This window comes from Diadema setosum, chromosome 19, assembly GCF_964275005.1.
Source record: "Diadema setosum chromosome 19, eeDiaSeto1, whole genome shotgun sequence".
Classification (NCBI taxonomy): domain Eukaryota; kingdom Metazoa; phylum Echinodermata; class Echinoidea; order Diadematoida; family Diadematidae; genus Diadema; species Diadema setosum.
In genome coordinates this window covers 277,505-299,888 of record NC_092703.1, presented here as the reverse complement: position 1 = coordinate 299,888, position 22,384 = coordinate 277,505, and the positions used below count along the sequence as shown (strand labels likewise).

Below are 22,384 nucleotides of genomic sequence, written 5' to 3'. Positions count from 1 at the left end.
AGCAGTCTTCTGCAGAGGTTTGTGAACAGGAAATAATCTGATCCCCTCATAGTTTAGCAAATGAGGAGGAAAGAGAAATTGAGAGGGAGGGTGAGAGATTAAAAAGTAAGAAATAGGGAAACACTTGGGGAGGGACAATTGATTAATGTGTGGTGACAACGACATAAGCCTACACTATCATACAGAAAATACATCAGGATCGGAATTTAGATTGAAAAGAACAAGATAGAGGGAAAAGAAAGAGACAGAGACAAAAAAAAGAACGAAAACATACAGAATAAACTAAGAGGAGGGGCAGAGAGTTCCGTGTCGAAGGAATAGGAGATATGAAGATCTCTTTTGATCTGACCAAATCTAACATTCATTATATTTCAGCAATGATGTATAATATCTATCTATCTATATATATATCTATATATATATATATATATATATATATATATATATATATATATATATATATATATGATTGATTTCGAGGATGAAGATCCAGGTCAGAACAATGATGACAACTGACAATAGTGAGTTCGTCATTGCACATAAAGAGCGTTTATCATTTCACTATCACGCCGATTGACTAATTATTTCGAGTCAACCATTTCATGGTATACAACGTGGCGCAGATAAATGTTTCTTCTTGTTTGTCTTTAATCAACAAATAAGTTCGATACCTAACGGTGTCTGTTCATCGATTTAGCAATGATCCAATTAAAAAGCCGCGGAAAAAGAAAATTGCCAAATTAATTAAGCGAAAGAGATGCCTGGTAAATTCATGAAATATGCGAGCACCAATCTCTCTATTACGAAACAGCATTACGTCAAATGAAATGTAATCAAAAAGCAGAATCGCATTAGGATGCCTGCATTATTTCAGGATTGTAATTACCGATCAACTAACCAAAAACAACACCTTATATTTCTGTACATCATATATATACGTACTTACTGTTACACTTTGTTTAGTTTTTGCGGAAATAGCTATGTAAATGCCATGTAAAACTAGCAATTGCTGCCTACGAAGAAAATTAGATTGAACCAATATGCAGGGTAAGATGGTCTTCAGTGACCTAGTGCATGAATATAGTTCTCAATATTCACAATGCTTTTCACCCTATCCACTGGATTCTTTTGAATCTCATAAGAATTAAAGTCTGCAGAGCGGTACTCCTCATATTTCTAAATATGATATCGTTGGGCAGGTAGTGCATGCTAAACTGTGCCCCTAAAAGCCTACACAGATGGATCCAAACAGCCTGATAGTCTAGTGCGTTCTCCTCTCGACGGGCTCTTGGGGAAAGGGGGTATTTACACAGTAGGCCTACATATCTCCTTTACTGCCATAAGAAATGTCTATGGAACACTGGTAGGGTTTTCTTGGGCTTTGACCCTGTTGACACCTTTACGCAGCCTTTTTGCTTAAGGTCCACTCTTCCCCATGTAGTGAATTGTGTACGGCATGCAATCGCATATCTAATCGGCTGTCTTCTCTCCGTACAGGTGTAGTTCTAGTGTTTCCAGCATCGTTTCTGCATTTACCTATACATTATAACACTTTTGTCCCTTCGCAAGATTCATATTTTGCAGCGTGCTGCCCACTTTTGAACTGCTTTAAGTTTTTGATTTTTTTCCCTATCATACCCTATGGATCCCAGACACAGCTTGCACATACTAACGCTGGTCTTAAAAGCATGAGCAAAGTTTGATATCCGATGATGGTTAACCCACGTCATTTTACTGTCTACTTCTATTCCCAAATGAGGATGAGAGAAGGCTTGGCCACAGAAGCTATATAGTCCCCTGTTGGATTTTTTTTTTCTCTTTTTCGAGAAAATTATTACTGGACACTTGGAAGCGTTGAACTTCATGTACAACATATCTTCCCTTTAGTGAGTCTTCTTCCATGTGGTTCCTTATTTTATTTTTATACCAAACAATCATCTGTGAGTATTCTGTTTTGGTTTTTAAGCAGGTTTGGAAATACCAAAGACCAGAGCAGTGTGCCCTGGGCTACCAAGAACTGGACTTCGTTTGATGATAACATATTACCTGCTTAAACCACTCTCTCTGTATGGGAAGAAGTCTCCAAAGGTCTAAACCACCGATGGATAATATGATGGCTTATTCTGTAGGAAGTTTTTCTTGTGGAACCTTGTCGAAGTCTTCAGTAAAATCCAAGACAGCCATGTTTGCCCCGTTACCGCGATGTAATACTCGAGCAACATCATTAATCGTCTTCCATTTAGGGACAGGTCAGTAGTTTTCTGGAGCGGCTTTGTCTCCGTTCTTGAAGATTGCACAAACAACCGTCTTCTACTGATGAGAAGATTATGAAGACTCAGTTGTCAATAGATTTCTGTAATAGATCCGTAAGCAATATGGCCAGTTTTGGATCAAACATCTTCAAGAGATATTTGGTCAGGTTCTGGTGCTTTGTTTGGAGATTGATCCTGCTACTGCTTGAGCACTCCTCCTTCCTGGATCACTAATTCTGGAATATCGTGAATGTTATGCTAGTTCCCAGGGAATGAATACTAGTTTGATCTTTTCCTGTGAAGACACTGACAAACTGTGTTAGAGTTTCGCGTTTCCCTAGTCCATCACTAATGATTATATATTATTGTTCGCCTTGAGATCCGTAAAACCACCTTCAACTGTACCCATTCGTTTTATTTTTGACCAGAATTGCTGTTTTATATTCTTTTATTGCAGTGGTAAGATTATTTGAAACAAAACCTTGCTCTGCTTTAGGTCAGGATTTCCTAAGTTCTTTTTTTCAGCACAGGCTAGCGTCCAAGTCTAAACTCTGATCAGATTCCTTTGCTTTGCCATAATTTGCCCTGCTCAATTCTCAAGAGCCTCAATATGCGTTTTATTAAACTAAGGTAAACTGTTTGGTTTGGCTGCAGTTTTCTACGGTTTATGATTCTTCGTAACCCGTTTGCTTCTCATTGCCGATCAAATCCCACTTTTCCGCCATTGAAGATCACAATAATGCCGTTAGTCTGTCTGTTCTTCTCCAAGGTCTTGGATACAATCAGTCACGAAATACTGTGACTTAAAAGATATGTCACTAGTGAGTACGGGGAAGACCTTTGAGTGGTTTAGGGACTAGCTCACGGTTAGACACAAGTATACCACCTTGATGGCCTTTGATTCTTCCCTGAAGCCTATCAAGTGTAGCGTTCCACAAGGTTCTCTGCTTAGGAGTCTCCCTCTTTCTTTGTTGTATCAACGGCATTACATGTTCATCGCAAGCTTTTCTACTCATATCATTCAATGATAAATCCAGCGTCTCTCTCTCACATATAGACCCACATGTTCTTGAAGTTGATAAACTAAGGCGCAGGACCGCAATGGAGCAACGCCACAATTGATTTGTCTGCCAATGCCCCCCCCCCCCACTCTCCATCTCTTCTCTCCATCTTTGTCTATCTATCTCTCTCCTTCTCACTTTCTTCCTCCCTCTCTGACCCCTAACTTCCTCTACCCCATCTCCCCTTTCTCTCTCTTTCTCTCTCTCTCTCTCTCTCTCGCAGCAAAGTACCTGTGTTTTCTCTCTTCCACGTATCGCCAAATCTGTCTACGTACTAGCGATCTCAAACGACCGCCTTACGCGCATCGATTAAAGGCGCGAGATAATATCGATAGTGGAGCATGCCTGAGAATTAATTTAACGCCTGTCGATTCGAATATGAAAGAGGTAGGGGCATCAGGGGTCATGTTATGACTGCTTTGCTGTTACCGACTTAATCGAGGTGACAGATATTGTCTTTATTTCATGCTTCATCCCATTCCTCTTTCCCCATTCCGTCCAACTATCTCTTTCCCATCTTCTGATTTCTCTTTCCAGGATCACCTGGAATAGAAACTGTGCTAGTGTTTGCATCGTATGTCATGAAGTCACACTTTTGAAGGCGATTAATGGTTCATCACGTGGTATTTCGCTGGTATTGATTCATGAGCGCCTTGGGGCTACTCGACGTCGTCTGTGTCATGAAAGCTGCGTGATGCGTTCAGACCTACTGCACATAATGCTTTCTGCTCACTGGAGCATGTTTCCATTACTCCAGTGGTATGATTCGAGAATGTGACCGCCATTTGGAGATAATGCTCTTATATACACCTCGTCGTCAGCTATAAATCCGAATGTCATACGTTCTCCTCAAGGCAGTGCCATTCAATGAGAGGATTTGTTCTTGTTAATCCTTTTTGTATAGATCTGTTTCAGGATTTCATTTTCAGTTATGAAAGCTTATGCAAGAGGGTATACATCAAAAGCAATTATGATGGATAATTTCGGACCTCATTTTCTCTACTACGAAGAGCAAGAACAAGAATTCTGCGAACATTAAACGTCGAAATAATAAATAATGCAACTTAGACAAAATCAACAATCAAGACGATAATCTATAATAAATCTACACAGTTTCCAGAAACGGACAAAATTATCCTCTCTTCTTTTCTTCTGGTGGTTGATCAAACCCTGAGTCGGGCTTTGAAGATCATTGTCTGAAGTGTAGCCGGCAAAGTAACTGACAGAAATCATAAGTCCGCCTGTTGCCAATATGAATTTCTTTCCACTTATTGCCATCGTAATGGCGTATTCTATTATAGGCATAGAAATGACGTTTGATTCCCTCAGATATAGGTTTGAAAATAAAGTTTGAAATAAAGACAAGGGGACAAAGACTTGTGAACCCCTCGTCCGCTGAGAGTGATCAGCAGGAAACAAAAGTGTCAGAAAGTGGTGAATGGGTGAATTACAGCACGTTTCGTCCCGGTTACTACACACCTCAAGCGTTACACCTTTCCTCCACATCCGCCATCTTGTTCGGTTCGTGCTATCTTTGAATGGGCTCAGCTGAAGGGGGAAACAGAACAAGTGGCTCACGTCTGGCCTATATTTCTTGTCTTCTTTCAGCTGAAATAATGGCGTAAATGAGGTGCTTGCTGTTGTCTGCTTGACACATATCGATGGCAGAGTCTTCCTCAGAGATCCCCGAGGAGCATCCGGGGACCCATTGGTGATGAATGGCATTCTAGCCGTCTGTCTAGGTTGCTCTAGTGCTCAGCTGGATTCAAAACAAGTCAAAGAAGAAAAAAAAGTCACATCAACCTTATATACGTTTGTTGATAATCAGCAGCACTGAACGATCATATGGAAGGAAACATCTTGCTTTACTATATCTTAAAACTCAGAGCGAAGAGAAGAAACTGGATAGTAATATGTTTAATCTAAAATACAAATGTAACGCGTTTTGTGTAACGTTATCCCGTGTGCATATTATAATCATAATCATTCAAAGTGTAGAATGCAATGTAGTAAATGTTGAACTTTTATACGTGAAGGTGTTTCTGCCCGAATGCTTTGTGGCAAAACAATACTCCAGTTGCGTTCAAGACAGGGTTTTACATTTTTCAAGACGCGGTGGGGAAGTATGTACTATTATATTGGTAGACAATCCGGAATCTCACGCATCGCTGGAGCTTTCGTAATTACTGGATGCCATGAGCTCATATCAGTAGAAACCAGTTCTTGGATTTGAAATGCACATGCACGGGCGCACCAACAGAGCCTTGAGGATTAGGGGGTATTCCTTTAGGCACGACAAGCCAATGTCCAAATCTCTCCCGTACGCCATCTCCCCACGGGGTCAGTTAAATTATAATATATCAATATGTATGTTTCCACATCTCCTTCCCTTCACCTGCCCACATTTACGATGGAATGATTTATACAAAATATCTTATGGTGTCTAACTGTCGGATGTGTTTAGGGGCGACACGGTGATCAACGTTTCCTGGCAGTATAGCACAGATATTGAGAAATACCTGGTTAGAAAATGAGATAAAAAAGTGTCGTATATTTCTTTTGTTTTAGTCTGTTGACTCAGGGTTGTCCATAGGGCATTTTTATGGCATTGCGAGAAGGACATTACCTACTTGACAAGGAGTAACACCTACAACTAAAGGGAAGAAGGAGAGAAGAAGAAGAGGAGGGAAGGGGAGGGGCAGGGCAGTCAGGTGTTCGTGTAACGAGTTTACCGCATGCATGGGAGATTGCAGGTGTAGGAAGTCTGCATCATTTGTCCCGTCTCTCACGAATGACTGATTGTCGTGACGAATATTTCTGTGTTTGTGCTGTCTTTTTGTGTCTTTACCTTCAGTGGTGTAATGGAGATGTAGTCTTCCCGTTTCCACAAACCCGTTTTTATATTTCCCATACAACACACACACACACACACACACACACACACACACACACACACACACACAAAATGACCCAAGACATGCTTTTGTAACATTGGAACTGGGCGTCCAAACAAGTGTCCAATTTATACTTCCTAACACAATTTGACACGAATCATTCATTTTCTGCAGTGTAAACCACTGCTATATAGGGACAGGTATGTCAAACTATTTTAGATATTTTGATTTATATTACTTTTGAACATCATGTTTATCAGGAAATTTGCTTCTGGGTGACCTCTGCTCTAAAACTTTATGTATTATCCGTGTTTATATAGATGAAAAAAATCTAGCTTCAATTCAGAAGAAAGGATGCTCTTCATATATTATATCTGGTACGCATTATACATGTGGGCTGATATACTTAAGCACGAAATTCCTTCTGCCAAGGTCTTCTTTGTTTGCAGTCATAATGGCACATGTAACTCCCGTAAACCTGCCAAGAAACATGAAAAATAAGATTATCAGCCGATATTTCTTTGAACTAGTGCTCATATATAGTTGATTTACTTAATGTAGAACATATTATCAGAGACTTCTTAACCAAGGAAAATACATTGGCGAATAAACGGTAATCTTCGACGTACGGGCTGGAGCTTTGGAGATAAATACATCGTCTACGCTCTCCCACCTGCCTTTCTTTCTTTCTCTTCTCCTTTGTGTTTCCATAATATACTCCTCAAATCCTTGTTCCAGGCAGCTAAATATATCTGCGTCATTTCAATATTTGAAATGGCAATGTGCTCTTGTATTACTAAAAGGACATGCATACATGTCAGTTACAAGAAGAAAAAAAAAAGCGGTGAAAAATTCAGAACATTTCCTTTCTTTTGTATGAATGTCTGCATCTTCGAAATCCAGCGATTACAGGGATTTTTCGACTAATCAAAATGCATTGCCTGGACCGCAAAAAATCTCAGTAGATTTCTGATCAATCCACCCCTGTGGATTTAACAGGAGGTTGCCTCTGTCGATGTTTGTTTGTTTGTATGTGTGTTGTTTCTCTTATTCATATCTTATCTCTTTTTCCAACGATGACGCACAAGCCAACCGATATCAAGTCATATTATTCTCTACGGGTTTCCTTTAAGTCACTGCCTGTCCAGTCTCAGTGTCTTGATACTGCAAAACGTGTTCTGGGTTCTATGTTTGACATCTTTGGTTGTCCGACAACGATGTGACTCTTCCCTCTCCAGTTTACGTAAGGCCAGAGTTAATAAAATCACACTTTTATCGTAAATTGCCAAAAACATTGCAAAGGGTAAAGGACAACCCCCCTCGAAATGTTACACTAATAGAGGCAATGTTATAATAGTTTGGCAGACAAACAGTAAATTGAAAATTTTAATGTCTTATAGGGCCTACAACAGACTCTGCTATAACAAATATCTCTTCATTAATTGTCGTAACAACATAATCTTATTTGTTGTCGATAGTTAGAACAATAACGGAAAACAGAGAGTACCCTGATTTTTCAAGGATCGGCCTGAAAAGAAATCGAGCGGGAGAGAGTTTTCTTTTCAAAGAGTTTTGGTGTACATGAAAAAACAAAACAAAACAGGAAGCAGTGAGGACATGGTCCTTGTCTTTTTGACTGTGGATGTAATCCTCTTCAAGGATCAAATACTATTAATAACGATTTTCTGGTCAGCAGGTTTCCCAAATGAATTTTCTCTTTATAGTTTATACAACATTTCAAGTACGAAATTAAGCTCTTTGAGGAAAACATGGTCAAGACTTGTGATTACCAAAGTGTAGAATTTACCTTCTCTGATTTATAAATTAGTACATATTCCTTCATCTGGACTGCCCCAAATTGTTCATACAAATCACAACGTTCAAGAATTCTGCAAATTTCACCTTGTGAAAAAGATTCTATTTCTCCTCTTTGTCTTTGTTTGGTCAGGGTGTATCTTGACCCTCAAAGTATTTCTGCATTTCTATAAGTACCTATCTCCCACATGTACATTCTGAACGGTCTGTAAGCCTCATGGATGAGATTTCAGACTGGCGTCCAGCTCCGAATCACCCAAAGGGAATAAGACACGCTGTAATTCATTGAACAATACTGGTGACGCCTTGTAAAATCCGGAACGTGATATACAGAAGTCACTATACACGGTGACTGACAATACAGCGACAGCCCGTGGCGAAGTAGCCCAAGCGATCAAGCTTTGGAGATAGCTACTTAATCAGTAGCGCATTCTGAAGGCGATATTCAATCAAGTCGTAAGGAGTATTGAGTAACATGAAATCCGCCATCACGGCTTTTCGAGCCAACTTGATTTCTCCAGAGACGCGTTGGAAGGGAGCTGCTACTAAAGGTCTCCTTCTGGTCTTCTAACTTTCGGATGAAGTCTGGGAAACCATCGAGAGTGGACGATGAGAGATACCAGACCTGATTTTTTTCACAAACCATGACATCACGCCCTAATGAATCGAGAATTAATTACTGAAAGCCGATTAGTGACTAAGTGTGTCTTTGAAGTTGATGCACCCAGCATCAAGAAATATTGCAGATAACGAGAAGAGCAGAATGGGTGGAAAAGACGTAACCATGAATGTCGTACATATTTCATAATAATAATAGGTGTATTATTAGTGTGCTTCTGTGAGTAGGATGCGTGTGTGTGTTTGTGTATATACATTATGCACACAAAAGCACATGATTGTGAATACACGTCCTGTCAAGATGCGAAATAACATCGCATACTATGGACAAGGGGTTTATTCATGGAATTTCCGCTGTGAATTCATCGATGTGCAATTCCTTACGACACAACCCATGTCCTATAAGCATCAGTTGAACAACACCAAAATTTAATTTTCCCACCCCCCCAAAAGGTTAATGTTTTACGGAAACATTTATGCATATAACAATGTATAAGGTGCGATTTGTGTGTGTGTGCGTGTGTGTGTGTGTGTGTGTGTGTGTGTGTGTGGGTGCGTGTGTATGTGTGTGCTTGAACTCCCAAATAAGCTGCTCAGTTCCATGAATAATATTAATTTCCTTTCAATTTATGTTATTGCATGAGAAAAAGGAACGCCAAATCTGAAAGTAACCGTGTGCAGCACGGTGGAAAACAGGATCCGAGTGAAATGTGGATATAGGCAGAAGAAATAAGACAAACATCTGATGGTGTATTTATCGTGACCCTTACTGTCCTGCCATTCCTCGTCTTTTAAGGATCACATCACTCACGATGATTTGATTCAGTCAAAAGTCAAACTCTGTCAACTGAGCTGGAAAAAATAACACTCGCAGGAACGCAAACAAAACTACGTACGACTGAAAAAAAAAGCATTCAGACTTTAGCGGCCGGAAACCTGTCCTTATCTGAGAAGCTAGGAATGAAAGGTGCATAACGTGCAAGAAGCCCATGAGACCTGGCTAGTTTACTTTACTCACCCAGCCGTTCTCAAATCACCGCACCCCTAGATCCGCCTACTGCTGTGTTTAATTTGTCTTGTGTCTCAAACGTGAATAATATCTGCAATAGTCTCAGTTCAAGGATTTGAATAGTGTAAACAACAGCCTATAGATTGTTTTTAAATAAATATTTGAATAAACGGGTGGAAATGAATCATATGGATGCTTATAATCTGCATTAAAGGACAAAATACAAGCTTTTGATGACTTTTGTCGTTTCAGCAATGCTGGGTTCCATACAAAACAGTCAACGGTAAAATGTAAAACATAAAATAACACATGATTCTCAACTCTCTCTTTATATAGATCAAGTTTTTTTTTTTTAATTCCTGCGAGAATAAGCCAATGCAAACAAGAGGAAAGAACCCTTAACCCTCGTTTTCGTAGAAATGGGTGAATTTCTGTGATATCATGTTCCTATTCTCCAGCCACATCTCCTCTTGAAAATGTGATACCATGTAATATTGTTGCAATTCCTGTCCATGCTATACGTGGAAATCTTTATCTTTCTTTCTATCATTCAATCATAAGTATATCCAAATAAAGGCGTATGGCAGTATAGTATTCCACTATACAAAAAAAGACATAGATTGACATAATGTGCCATTGTCAGTGATATTGGCACATTGACACACAATGGCACATTATGTCATTCTGTGTCTTTGTTTGCATAGATCCTGATGAAGGCCTATGATATGGCCGAAAGCTTACGAACAAAGTAACTAAGCTACGTCTAGACCAGTGGAATACTATACTATCTTACGTCTATATACTGTCTCCACCACCTGGGGGCATTTTATGAAGCGTTTTGGTCGGATATTTTTCTGACAAACTCTTACAAGCTTCTGAAATCCTTGCATCTGATTGGCTGAGAGCAAATTTGTCCGACAACTTGGTCAGACAAAATGCTTCATGAAATACCCCCAAAGGTAAACATTTCTTGCATCTCTCTCTCTCTCTCTCTCTCTCTCTCTCTCTCTCTCTATATATATATATATATATATATATATATATGTTTATATATATATATATATATATATATATATTACATATCAATTCATTTATTTATTTATTTATTTATTTATTTATTCATTTGTGTACGTGTGTGTTTTTACATATCTGTTAATCATACATATGGCTGATTTTGTGTGTTTTTTCACAGTGTGTAACATGCTGCGACTGGGCGTGGCGACAGTGTTCGGGCCAATCACCTCCCAGGACTCCATAGCGGTGAGATCGGTTTGTGATTCGATGGACGTACCCCACATACAGACCCACTGGGATTATCGCAAGCTTGAACCTGGTCGAAACACAATCAACATGTACCCATCCAACGAAATCATCAGCAAGGCCCTCTCGGATCTCGTCCTACAGTTCAAATGGAAGGATATTTCAATTATTTATGACGACGAGGAAGGTAATGATTTAGTCAGTACCTCTAATTAGTGGTCCTGTAAAATATTCCACACTCACGATTATAATCAAAGATACAAGCTTCTTTTATCTTTCAATAAATAGATGTACCATAATTAAGTACGTTTCTGACTTGTGAATTATCAAATTCTCGCACACACAAAAAGTCGAATAAACCTTTCTAGTAGAATATTTCAGAAATACACAAACCTGACTAAAGATTAAGATCAAAATTCAATTTATTGCATTCCTAAAATCAAAGGTACTAATGTCACCATATTTCACGGTATGCCCACCCTATCAAAAAGGACCCTTTTCGTAAGTAATGGGATACAATCCTAACTTACAAAGCATAACATTTAATGAAAGTCACACATGAGAAATACCATTACGTAAGATTGTCTATATAGCCTAATCATGTTTGAATTCTTCCCTTCAGTAATGAACGAAATATCTGTCGATTACCGATGATTACAAGAAAAGTTTAAAATGAAACTATAGAGTAGACGAAAAAGCGTCCTGATTGTAATGTCGATTAGATGCTGATATCATAAGCACCACTTACCACCTTCTCAGGTCTGTCCAGACTACAAGGGGTCTTCCAGCTGTCACTCAAGAAAGACATCCGAATTACCATCTACGACTCGAGAGCCATGACATCGCGGGCTATGATGAAGAAAATTAAAAGTTCTGGCGCCAGTCATATCATCATAGACTGCTCACGAAAATACCTCCGTCCCTTACTCGAAAAGGTGTGTATAATGTGCAAAGTTGTGTGTGTGTGTGTGTGTGTGTGTGTGGGTGTATGTGTGTGTATGTATGTGTGTGTGTATGTCCTTTTGTGTGTCTGTAAGTTGTTGTTTATCATTGTTTGTGTGTAGGAATGTTTTCTTCTATTCTGTGAACGAATCAATTATTTCCTTCCTCGAATAAACAATCAGTTGTAAATGTTGATCTACTACCGTGGTACAAATAGGGTGTTTAAGGCGGCTAGACGTTTTGAAAGTATAAGGATGGTCAGACATGTTCCTGAATGTGTCTTTTGATAACACGATTTAACTTTAAGTCCCATTTAGATATAACCCGGTGATGTCACGATTATTTGAGACGTACTTTATGTTACATTTCAAGAAGATTCTTCTTCTTCATCTTCTTCTCCTTCTCCTTCTGGCTAAGTCTGCCTCCTTCAATAAGCTGAAGATTCTTGCAAACTGAGCTGAAGATTCTTTCAGCTTCTATCCCAACGAAGTCACTGCAGGGGTGAACATAGGATTTTGATAAGACCATCTAATATCGAGCTATAAAACATTAATGTTTACCGTGCTATTCCTAACCCAGCTGAATCAGCAGTCTGAGATAAGTAAACTGAGAGAGCTAATATTCCTGGCCCTCTTGTCATGGGCATACTGTTATATTAGTGTTGGTGGTGAAAGACATTAAAATCGAGCAAGCGAAGCTGCGCTTGAAAAAAAAACACTCAGTGAAATTACAATAACTACGTTCACAACATCAACAGAGGTGTAGTTAAGTAGCTCTTTTGTTGAGGTAGGTTCGTAAATTTGTGACACGGAATGTCATCGATAGTAGAGGGAAATAAATATGAAACGTCAAATAGCAAGAATATTATGTATTGCAAGGTCTCATTTTTATACGAATTAGAAAAACGATAGCCGTAGATTACGACTTTAATATAGTTGTGTTGCTGTGATTATTTTGTTATACCATGCACTCTATGAACAATAGGTTCAACTTTGCACCTTGACCGTGCAGCGTCACGCTAGGAGCACTTTTACGGGTGCAACTTTACACCTTTCAGATCAGATGCTCCCAGTGTGACACTGGTAATGGTGCAAAGTTGAACCTATATTTTTCAGAGAGTATCGAAATAAATCATTGACTAGAAACAAAACATAGAAACAAGAGATTAGTAAAGGAATAAATTGTCGCACATTATGTTGACGTGTCTCACCACAACAGTTCATGCTCATTATTTTTCATGTGTCTTTTTCCCTGGTGAGTTCAAAATTAATAAAGCTCACCGGCAACAAACACAAGGAAAGAAAAATGCCAACCTGCGATAACATTGCCGCTAGTCTTATTAAAGTGTTACTGTACTTTCTTGTAAAGTACCTCAGCTTGATTTTAGAAATGCACGTCAATTCTCAGTATTCGTACATCAATTATGGCTGGCACCTCTCTTCCCGCCATAATAACACAATTGATGGCGTCTTAAAGAGTGTTCCACAGAACATGTGGAATGCGACAATTGGTTGTGTGAATTCGCGGGCCTCATCCTAGAAGTGTCGTTGGTAATTTAATTCGTGGAATAGATTGTCACTCACCATGAAGCTGGGAGTTTCCTAAAGGATACAAGCACAGAGTAATCATGGACAATTTACATCTTATAAAGTACGAGGCATGCAAGGAGGCGGAAAGTGAAGCGCAGGCTGTATGTCAACCATTAACCATTCATTCTACGTAAGAAAGAGCCAGTCACCATTCTCCTTCGCATTCTTTTTAGCTTGGTGCTCAGCTTTTCAGACATTTGAGTGTCTTTTCAACAGTAACATCTGGAGATATTCTGAAATCGCCGGTACATATTGGTTGGAAAGCCTTGTACGTTAACCAACGCTGGCGTCGGCTGGTGTCCAGTATAATGAAATAAGGGACATATTTTTCTCTTTTTTTCACTGGCTTAAACTCTTTCTAGGCGTGAAGAGTACGCATCAATTTTAGGTTATCTTGAAATACAATTCTGATTTTTTTTTTAAAAGGAGAAAAATCTTCAGAATTTCCGATCTCAAGATCAAAATGATTATGTGAATAATTGAAATTCCGTTCTTAGTATAAAGTATATTGGACGATCGCACAACGAAAATAACAATGAGCACAATTTACCAAAATATGTTGTAATATGAAAATTGGAATTTGCATGATTATGAAAGATGCTGATTTATATCCAAGTTTCACGTTTTCAAGTTCATATTTTGAATTATTGAATTGTTAAAGGGATGATTCAGTTTCGGTTAAGATGGGGCTACAGTTTTCCAACGTTTTGTGACGATGATTTTACGAGATGATAAGAAACCTCTTAGTTAATATGAAAGAGCATGCACTTCTAAGTGGAATTCAAAGGTTATTTGACAAAAGCTGGATTAGAAGTGGCTGAGATATCCAAAACAAAGCAATCGTAATAAAAGGTGAGACCCACCTTTTATTATTAAGATCGCTTTGTTTTGCTTTGGTTTTTTTTTTGATATCTCAACCATTTCGAAACTGATTTTCATCAATGAAGTTGGAATTCCTTTTCGAATTGTATGCTCTTTAGCATTTCATAAAGTGGTTTATAAGTATCTTGCAAAAAGTAAAATGATTTAATTCTATTGTTTCCTTTCATTATGTTATTTTTCCCTCAGATGATGGAGTTTCAGATGCTTATGAGTTACTTCCATTACATCATTACTCCACTGGTAAGATCAATACTTTTGATTACATTGAAACCCCATAAGGGTACATGTACATGGTTGTATCAACGGTAATGAGCATCAGAGAGATATGGGTGGGGGAGAGGTGAGTTTGTCACACAGTTAAGACTAACGTGAAGTAGCAGTGGTTATAATGATAGTTATCGTTTTATGTTTATGAGTGTTGAGAGACATGTTTTATTTCTGTGATGTTATCACTAAATCAGTAGTAATTACGTGAAGTCTCTTTTTTTTTCTTTTTTTGCTGCCGATAAAGTCAAACATTTAATGGAAGAGTGTTTGGTATCTGGGTTCGATCCCACCCCCAAGAAAAAGGAAAAGAAACAGAAATCCGCATTTGTAAGACGCGTAGATTGAGACGTAACAGAATTAAGACTATAGAATGGCAGAGCCCAAGGTGCTATCGTAGGTTTATCTTCCAATCTTGATATGGTGATATCATTCTTTCCCACCCTCTAGGATACCTTCTCTATCGATCTCACTCGATACACCGGCGACTTCGTCAACATCACCGCGCTCCAGCTCGTTGATATGGAGAACACTGACAGTGCAAGGCTCGTCCAGGAGTTCAGTGACTACGTGGTTGAGAACATCGGACCGGTCGAAGACCCCGGGATGACGGTAACTTTCTCTCAGAGATCACAGTATTTCTTTGTTATTAATTTCATGTTGTTGAAGGCTTATATAAATTTGAATTCTTCCAATACTGTGTCAGTTGTGAAGACTTCTTCGACTATACAAGCTATTTACTGTCACTTGTGAGAAAATCATAAATTGAGACAGTGCTTTCATATTCGTACGCAATCTTTTGTGTTAAAAACGTTTCAACTTTCAATTCCAGCTCAGTAACTTTTAAATGAATTGAGTTGGGTCTTATCCTATTTCACATTAATTTGACTGACGCCAAGTGTTTCTTTTTAAAACAGACAAGTCAACATCTACGGTAGACATTTCCTGTACACTGAACGATAGTATTCTCTAACATTAAAAGCACCTTTATATATTGCAACTGATTGACAAATTGCCCTACGTCGACGTAAATAAGCACTGAATTGAGCAGTGATTTAATAGTAGCCATGATAAAAAAAAAATCATGGGCGTACATAGTTTTTTTTTTATCATGGCTACTACTAAAACACTGATCAATTTAGTGCTTATTTACGTCGATGTAGGGCAATTTGTCAATCAGTTGCAACGAAAAACACCTCGACCGAAGAATTTCACCTGGATATAGTTTTTACTTACCAACAATTTCTCACGCTATCTTTTCCCTATCTTGTACACCGACAGTTAGAGGCAGCCCTGGTCTATGACGCAGTTAGTCTTACATCCAGAGCGTTGCACCGTGCGTCAGGGCAAAGTGGCAGTCTGCCTGTCAGATCGCTTTCCTGTGAACGGTCACAGTCTTGGGACAATGGACTAACTCTCTACAATGACTTGGAGTCTGTGAGTCTTTTATATACTATTTTACTCACTCTCTTTTATTTGCTGGTCATGTCGTTATCCCTCACTTGAAACAGCTGTCAGAACTCTCTCTATCAAATCCACTAAGAAATAATCAATTAGTCATTAATGCAAACTTTTTGGCACAACAGAATGACGATAATAATTCCCTCATCAATTGCATACTGTTTAAGTTTTCGTATGTCAAAGCTATCAAACGAGAAGTGGTCCATTGAATCACTCACATTTAGTGAACATAGTTGCGTGTACACATCCGATTTTTTTAAACAGTATATTAGATGGTACTTGGTATTATTGTATAAAACATATATTTTACTCCAACAACAGTATTTCCTAAAAGTGATTTTGGATCGTTCGTTAAAACATAGCAATAATTTGCATTAAAAGGTACAACTTTTTCTCCACAATTCAATGTACAAGAAAATGAATTCAAAGAACATTTAAGAATGGAATAAAGAGAGTTTTGTAAGGTAATAGAATCATCTCATACTATCTCATATATATATATGATTATATGAATTTGTTGCGACTCTTCCCGTAACTGTTTTGTTACAAGATTTTACACTTATAATACCATACACTTATCATTTTCATATCCGTCATCAGTAAAACCTAATGTTATGTCTGTTTGACTTCATTCTATATATCAAAGTTATTTTTCTTGCAGTGCAGTGAAATCGCACTTTAAGCTGAGAGATTTTCCTGACAGTCGCTGCACGCGCTTAAACTAAGTTCCCGCAGAGAACAAAACACTTTCAAGCACTGGGAGCAGCCCGCAGCTGTCTCAATTCCGGTACAAGACGCTTACGTAGAATGATACCGCTGTTATCATGTCCGCCGCAAGATGCCAATTAAGTGGCGGCACCAGCGTACCATTACCTCCCGTTAAGATGAAATATAAAACAAAGAACACATTATCATTGGTTGCGTGTCGACATCTGCATGACATCACATTAACTAAGGTATGTAACCCTTGCCTCTAACGCAAGCGGGAAAGCTTAGATTCCCGAGATACGTGAGATCCTAATGTTAGCACTCTTGATATCTGTCAAAATTTGAAAGGTGCCAAATGTCGGGAACTCTAATGGGTTTTAGAAAGCTTGGTAGGTTACTCCTTCTGTAAACAAACATTCTTTTCCTTTTACCTCCGTCAGGGCTTTCATTAACGATATCTTTCAGCCGCAAATTGTGCAATAACTGTCGAGTAACGAGTTAATGAATACACCCTTCAAGATATCATTCTGTTATGAAATGTTGAGTCTGTGAGAAAAAAAAAACCGACATGAAAATCGTGTTAATGAAAGACGTGGATAATTCAGCGTTCATCACTGACGATTTAATGCTTAAACTCGCATCGTCGTGAGAATCAATAATGTGTCTGATGAACCCGAGAAAAATATATACACTGATTGCAAGAGAACTAGTGGATTTTGTTTCAGTTGAGAAAATTCTTTTGTTTGAATAGTTACCTTTTGAAGAAAGATAAACATAATAATGTTTACTATTTCTAGCAACGTTTGTATTATAACATTAATTAGTACTGAAATGAAAATGGTGCTAAACGTTTGATCTCAATACAATATATTAATCTCCCAAATTTTCAGTTGTTAACGCTACAGCCTAAATCAGATGTAGATATCTGATACATATAGAGGTAGACAACACCATTTACAGTTGAATTTACAATACAGATGAGCCTCTACTCTAATAAATGAGTGTTCATAATGTATCATCTAAAATAAGCCATGTCTGATACATGTAATTCAGAGCCGATGTGTGATGGGGAAGAGTGCCTTATCAGTCTGCATAGGTTGAAAATGACTTCCCAGCAAAATAATTCTCAAATATTCTTATTGTTTTAATTTAAAAGTTTAAAAGAGTTTTAATGAACATGTTCATTTGGTATTGTTTATTGCCGCAATAAGATGGCCCCGTAAAGTTGAAAACTTTACTCGAAATATCCTTCACATCGAGCATTCGTATTATTCCGAAGACGTCGTTGATACAGCGCTAAAGCTTTGCACGCCCTGTAAACCAAACATGAAAACACAGGAATTCTCTCATGCAGAATCCTAAATGCCTTTACCGTCTGTATGAGCATGACCCCTGCCTGGCTGAATCAAGGTACTTGGTTCTATGCAATAACTGATTTCCTTGCCCACTCTGCTCTACACATGATGCACGCACTGTTTGTTTCACCAAATTTATTCGCATTGGAATCAGGGAGAATGTAATTCAATTGTAGATTGCTAACCTCTCATGAAGTCGTGTATCGCTTCGTGAATTCGGATTCCCCTTGAATACAGGCAATGTTGATATTATATTATCCGTTTCCCTGTTTCCATTAGGCTTACAGTGGAATATCATTTGAATAATGCAGGCGTCGCAAGGCCCTTGAGCCAACACGCATTCTATTTTGGATGTTACGTTACCGTCTGTCAAAAATCATTCTTCACCCCCTCAGATATGTATACCCCAAATACAACAACAAACCCTCTTATGGTAAGGCGGGAATAGTCAATAAATGATGAATTGTACATCACCTATCATCTGCTGAATTCAATCATCTCAGTTTTTTTACATTTCCCTACCAGCAACCACATAAAATGAATTTCAGACGTAATGCAAACAGATCTTACACACTACTACTTCTAATCTTATTATGTTGTCATTACCGATGCAAGTTTTGCTAGAATCTGCTGAATTTATTATTGTAAATCCGCTGTCCAGATTTTTGTCGTACAAATCAAATTTGCTGTTCATAGAATCAGAAATTCAGGAACACCTTGAAACCTCTGTATATAATTTCACGTAACCTGATGAAATTAAGAGGAAACCTCGTTTAGAAATGCCTGGTCAAAACATATTTTTCTACGTTTTGTGTAGAAAACAATTCCCATCCTGAAATGCGCACAATCTCAAACCAATGAGTTACGGTATAGACATACCTATTGTACAGGGGAGAAACAGACAGGAAAGTACCCTCCCTTGAGAAGAAGAAATTGACATGTGGGGGGGGGGGGAGTGGCTACATTTTGAGTTGGCCTATTTCTGTGAAACAAGTCCCATCTAATCAGAGCTGCTTATTTCTCCTTACTTGCAATTAACATATTGTTGTAATTTTATCACATAGACTAATTTTGTCTTTCTTAAATCTCCCTCCATGTCAATCCTACAGACTACAATCGCCTTACTTGCAATTAACATATTGTTGTAATTTTATCACATAGACCAATTTTGTCTTTCTGAAATCTCCCTCCATGTCAATCCTACAGACTACAATCGCCGGCCTGACAGGCAACATCCAGTTTGCGGAAGGAGAGCGATCTGATGTACTTTTCCACATCACATCCTTAACGGAGAATGGAATGAAACAAGTGAGATATATTTACACTGGTCATTCTACTACCACTAGCCAGCTTCGATATCATTTAACGTTCTTCTGTAACAGTACATGTACTTCTTTTTTTGTGATTGTTATATTACGTTCATTTCTCAATTGTGGTTTGATAATTCTTACTGCCGTTATGATCCTCTTTGGATTTGGAGATATTAAATACGAATGAAATTATTTAAAAGGATCATCTTTTAAAACGAGCACTAGCTTAGTTTTCACCAATGTCTATCGTAGACGAAATTGTGGTGAAGATGCTGAGGAAGAAAAGAACACATTGTACGATGACCTGAGTGAACTTTAGATTCGTTCATTTTTCTTTTTTTTTTCCATCTTTTGGTTGAAAGGTATAAGAAAGTCCACACCAATGGAAACCTTCAAAATGAATCTGAAGCAATATTTCTATAGCAGTATAATGAACTCTGTACACCGAAGGTGAAAACCGAAAGTTCAGTCAAATTGAATTAAATTCGTCATTTTCCTGATGTTTCTTTAACTACACAGATTTTCATGCTGGCCTCGTACTGTAATTTACTCAGCTCAGTGTGTGCGTGTGTGCACGTGAGTGGGTGTGTATGTGTGAGGGCACAATTCAAAGCATTTTATAAATGATTTTTTTTTTCGTTTCAAAACAAAGAGTTCACCTTTCAAAATTTGCCGAAAGAAATTGACATGAATGTTTTCTTGCGTTCTCGTTGACAGATTGGTCATTGGCAAAAAGACAGCGGGGTAGAGATGTACCCGGTACACAGCGATCAGTCGGCTGCCGTGCGGGCAGGCATTAACAGGACACTTATCGTCACCACTGTGTTGGTACGAACACAAGATATTATTGTCACCCTCAATTAGTAACAATGTTTTAAGTAGATCGAGGAAAACCCAGTAGGGACACATATTATCTGAACTATCTCACTCCCTACAAGCTGAATATCAGCGTAAGAAAAGTTATATGATGTATATTTCTCATAAAGCACCAAAGGAGAACTCTTTGACATTATGTCTAGTGCACTAAATACGGAGAAATAATTTTTTTTTTTGGTAATAAAACCAATAAAAATTCGCTGTTTATTATCCGCTTTTGCAATCATGAATAAACTCATTGTTTGACTTTATATAAGTACTTTGCCATGTATGCAAAACCTGACATGTATGGCAAGAGATTAATTTCAGCCTCATTTCTAATTTGATAAAATCGGGATATAATGAAAATGGCTCATTAACCCAGATTATTACTCGACATACGCATTCCATTTTTATCCAAACCTAATTGAATGACGGTGTAAAAAAGATAAAAAGCATTATATCAAGAAGAAAGCAAAACGATCTTTTTAAGATATAAACGTATGTCTTCAAAAACGATTTGTCAAAGTCATAAATCTGCTTATTAATGACATGATTTACCATGCTTCGGTTTCCGTCTGGTTTGCACCTTGTAAGAAGGAAAGTAATCTAATCGTAATTTCATGTTTTCATCTATTCGCTGACTAAAGGCACAGTCGCCGCAAGCAGACGAAAGCTACTCCTACAGATCTTAAAGAGGATGTGATGTATTATGAATTCAGATCAAATGCTGCGATATTTGTGTATGGTAATTCGCGTACAAATTGACAGTAACAGGCCACAGGTTTTCTCAAGAAGAAAATAGGCATAGCAGACTCGTTGAACACGAAATGGCGTCACAATACATTTCCTATTGGAGCTCCAACGAAGTTGTAATTTCTGTATATCTTGATACTGGTTACCCCACATGGCAGGAGAAACCATTTGTGATGTTCCGGGAGACAGAGGACGGACGAACTCTGGAGGGAAACGAAAAATTCCAGGGTTTCTGTATCGACCTGCTACGTCATCTAGCAGAAAAGGTCGGCTTCGAGTACAAGATCAAACTCGTGGACGATGGTAACTATGGTGATGAGCAGGATGATGGCACATGGGATGGAATGGTTGGCGAGCTGATGGAAAGGGTAACATTTGACAAGTCATTATCACAAAATTTATTGTTTGTTTTCTCTATTTTGGTATTCTCTCTTGGTTTGTCAGAACGAAAGATTGAAATCAATTCCAAAAGATCAATATCAAATAATTAATGTAAAATGGTAATAAACACAAATTAGTTATGATATAATATTGGAAGAAAATCTTCAAATCTATAGCCCATTCTGGTATTCTTCCTTTGTAATTGGAATATCGAAAACGCAAAATATTTAATCAAGACATTCTAAATCAGTCTTTATGAAAACATGGACATTGATTTAAGAAACGTCGGGAGACTCTCGATATATAACTTGAAACCGTTTCTCCTTCTTCCCCTTCACTTCCAATATGCAGGATGCTGATTTGGCTGTTGCCCCGCTGACAATTACGTACGTCAGAGAGCAGGTGATCGATTTCTCGAAGCCGTTCATGTACCTCGGGGTCACCATTCTCTACCGGGTGCCAGAGCCGCAAAATCCGGGTGTTTTCTCTTTTCTCAACCCGCTGTCCTTTGATATTTGGATGTACATCGTAATGGCTTACCTCACCGTGAGTCTTTCGTTCTTCCTACTAGCTCGTTTCAGCCCCTATGAGTGGTACAACTCGCATCCTATCAACCCGGACTATGACGCTGTAGAGAATCAGTTCACACTGCTCAGCTGTCTTTGGTTTTCCTTCGGCGGGCTGATGCAGCAGGGGTCGGAGCTCAACCCGCGGGCATTCTCCACGCGTGTGCTCAGCGGCTTCTGGTGGTTCTTCTCTCTCATTCTCGTTTCATCGTATACTGCCAACCTAGCTGCTTTCCTGACAGTAGAAAGGATGGTGTCACCTATCCAAAATGCGGACGATTTAGCAAAGCAGACATCGATAGAATATGGCACCAGGACGAGTGGATCGACGACAAGATTCTTTAAGGTTGGCAGAACATCAACACGAAATAAATTTTCTGTCATTAACTTTGACTCAAACTCGTTT

The 22,384-nt window shown here is 38.5% G+C and overlaps 1 protein-coding gene across 1 annotated transcript in view; it reads left to right on the top strand.

Moving 5' to 3' along the window:
* LOC140242866 (glutamate receptor ionotropic, kainate 2-like) overlaps positions 1 to 22,384 on the top strand; it is a 41,655-nt gene that overhangs the window by 16,954 nt on the left and 2,317 nt on the right. Inside the window, exons 3-11 of the mRNA XM_072322612.1 lie at positions 10,842 to 11,096; positions 11,669 to 11,844; positions 14,509 to 14,562; positions 15,037 to 15,198; positions 15,868 to 16,023; positions 19,317 to 19,418; positions 20,138 to 20,248; positions 21,190 to 21,399; positions 21,764 to 22,324. Of these exons, the coding sequence (XP_072178713.1) occupies positions 10,842 to 11,096; positions 11,669 to 11,844; positions 14,509 to 14,562; positions 15,037 to 15,198; positions 15,868 to 16,023; positions 19,317 to 19,418; positions 20,138 to 20,248; positions 21,190 to 21,399; positions 21,764 to 22,324 (1,787 nt within the window). The remainder of the gene's footprint in view (positions 1 to 10,841; positions 11,097 to 11,668; positions 11,845 to 14,508; positions 14,563 to 15,036; positions 15,199 to 15,867; positions 16,024 to 19,316; positions 19,419 to 20,137; positions 20,249 to 21,189; positions 21,400 to 21,763; positions 22,325 to 22,384) is intronic.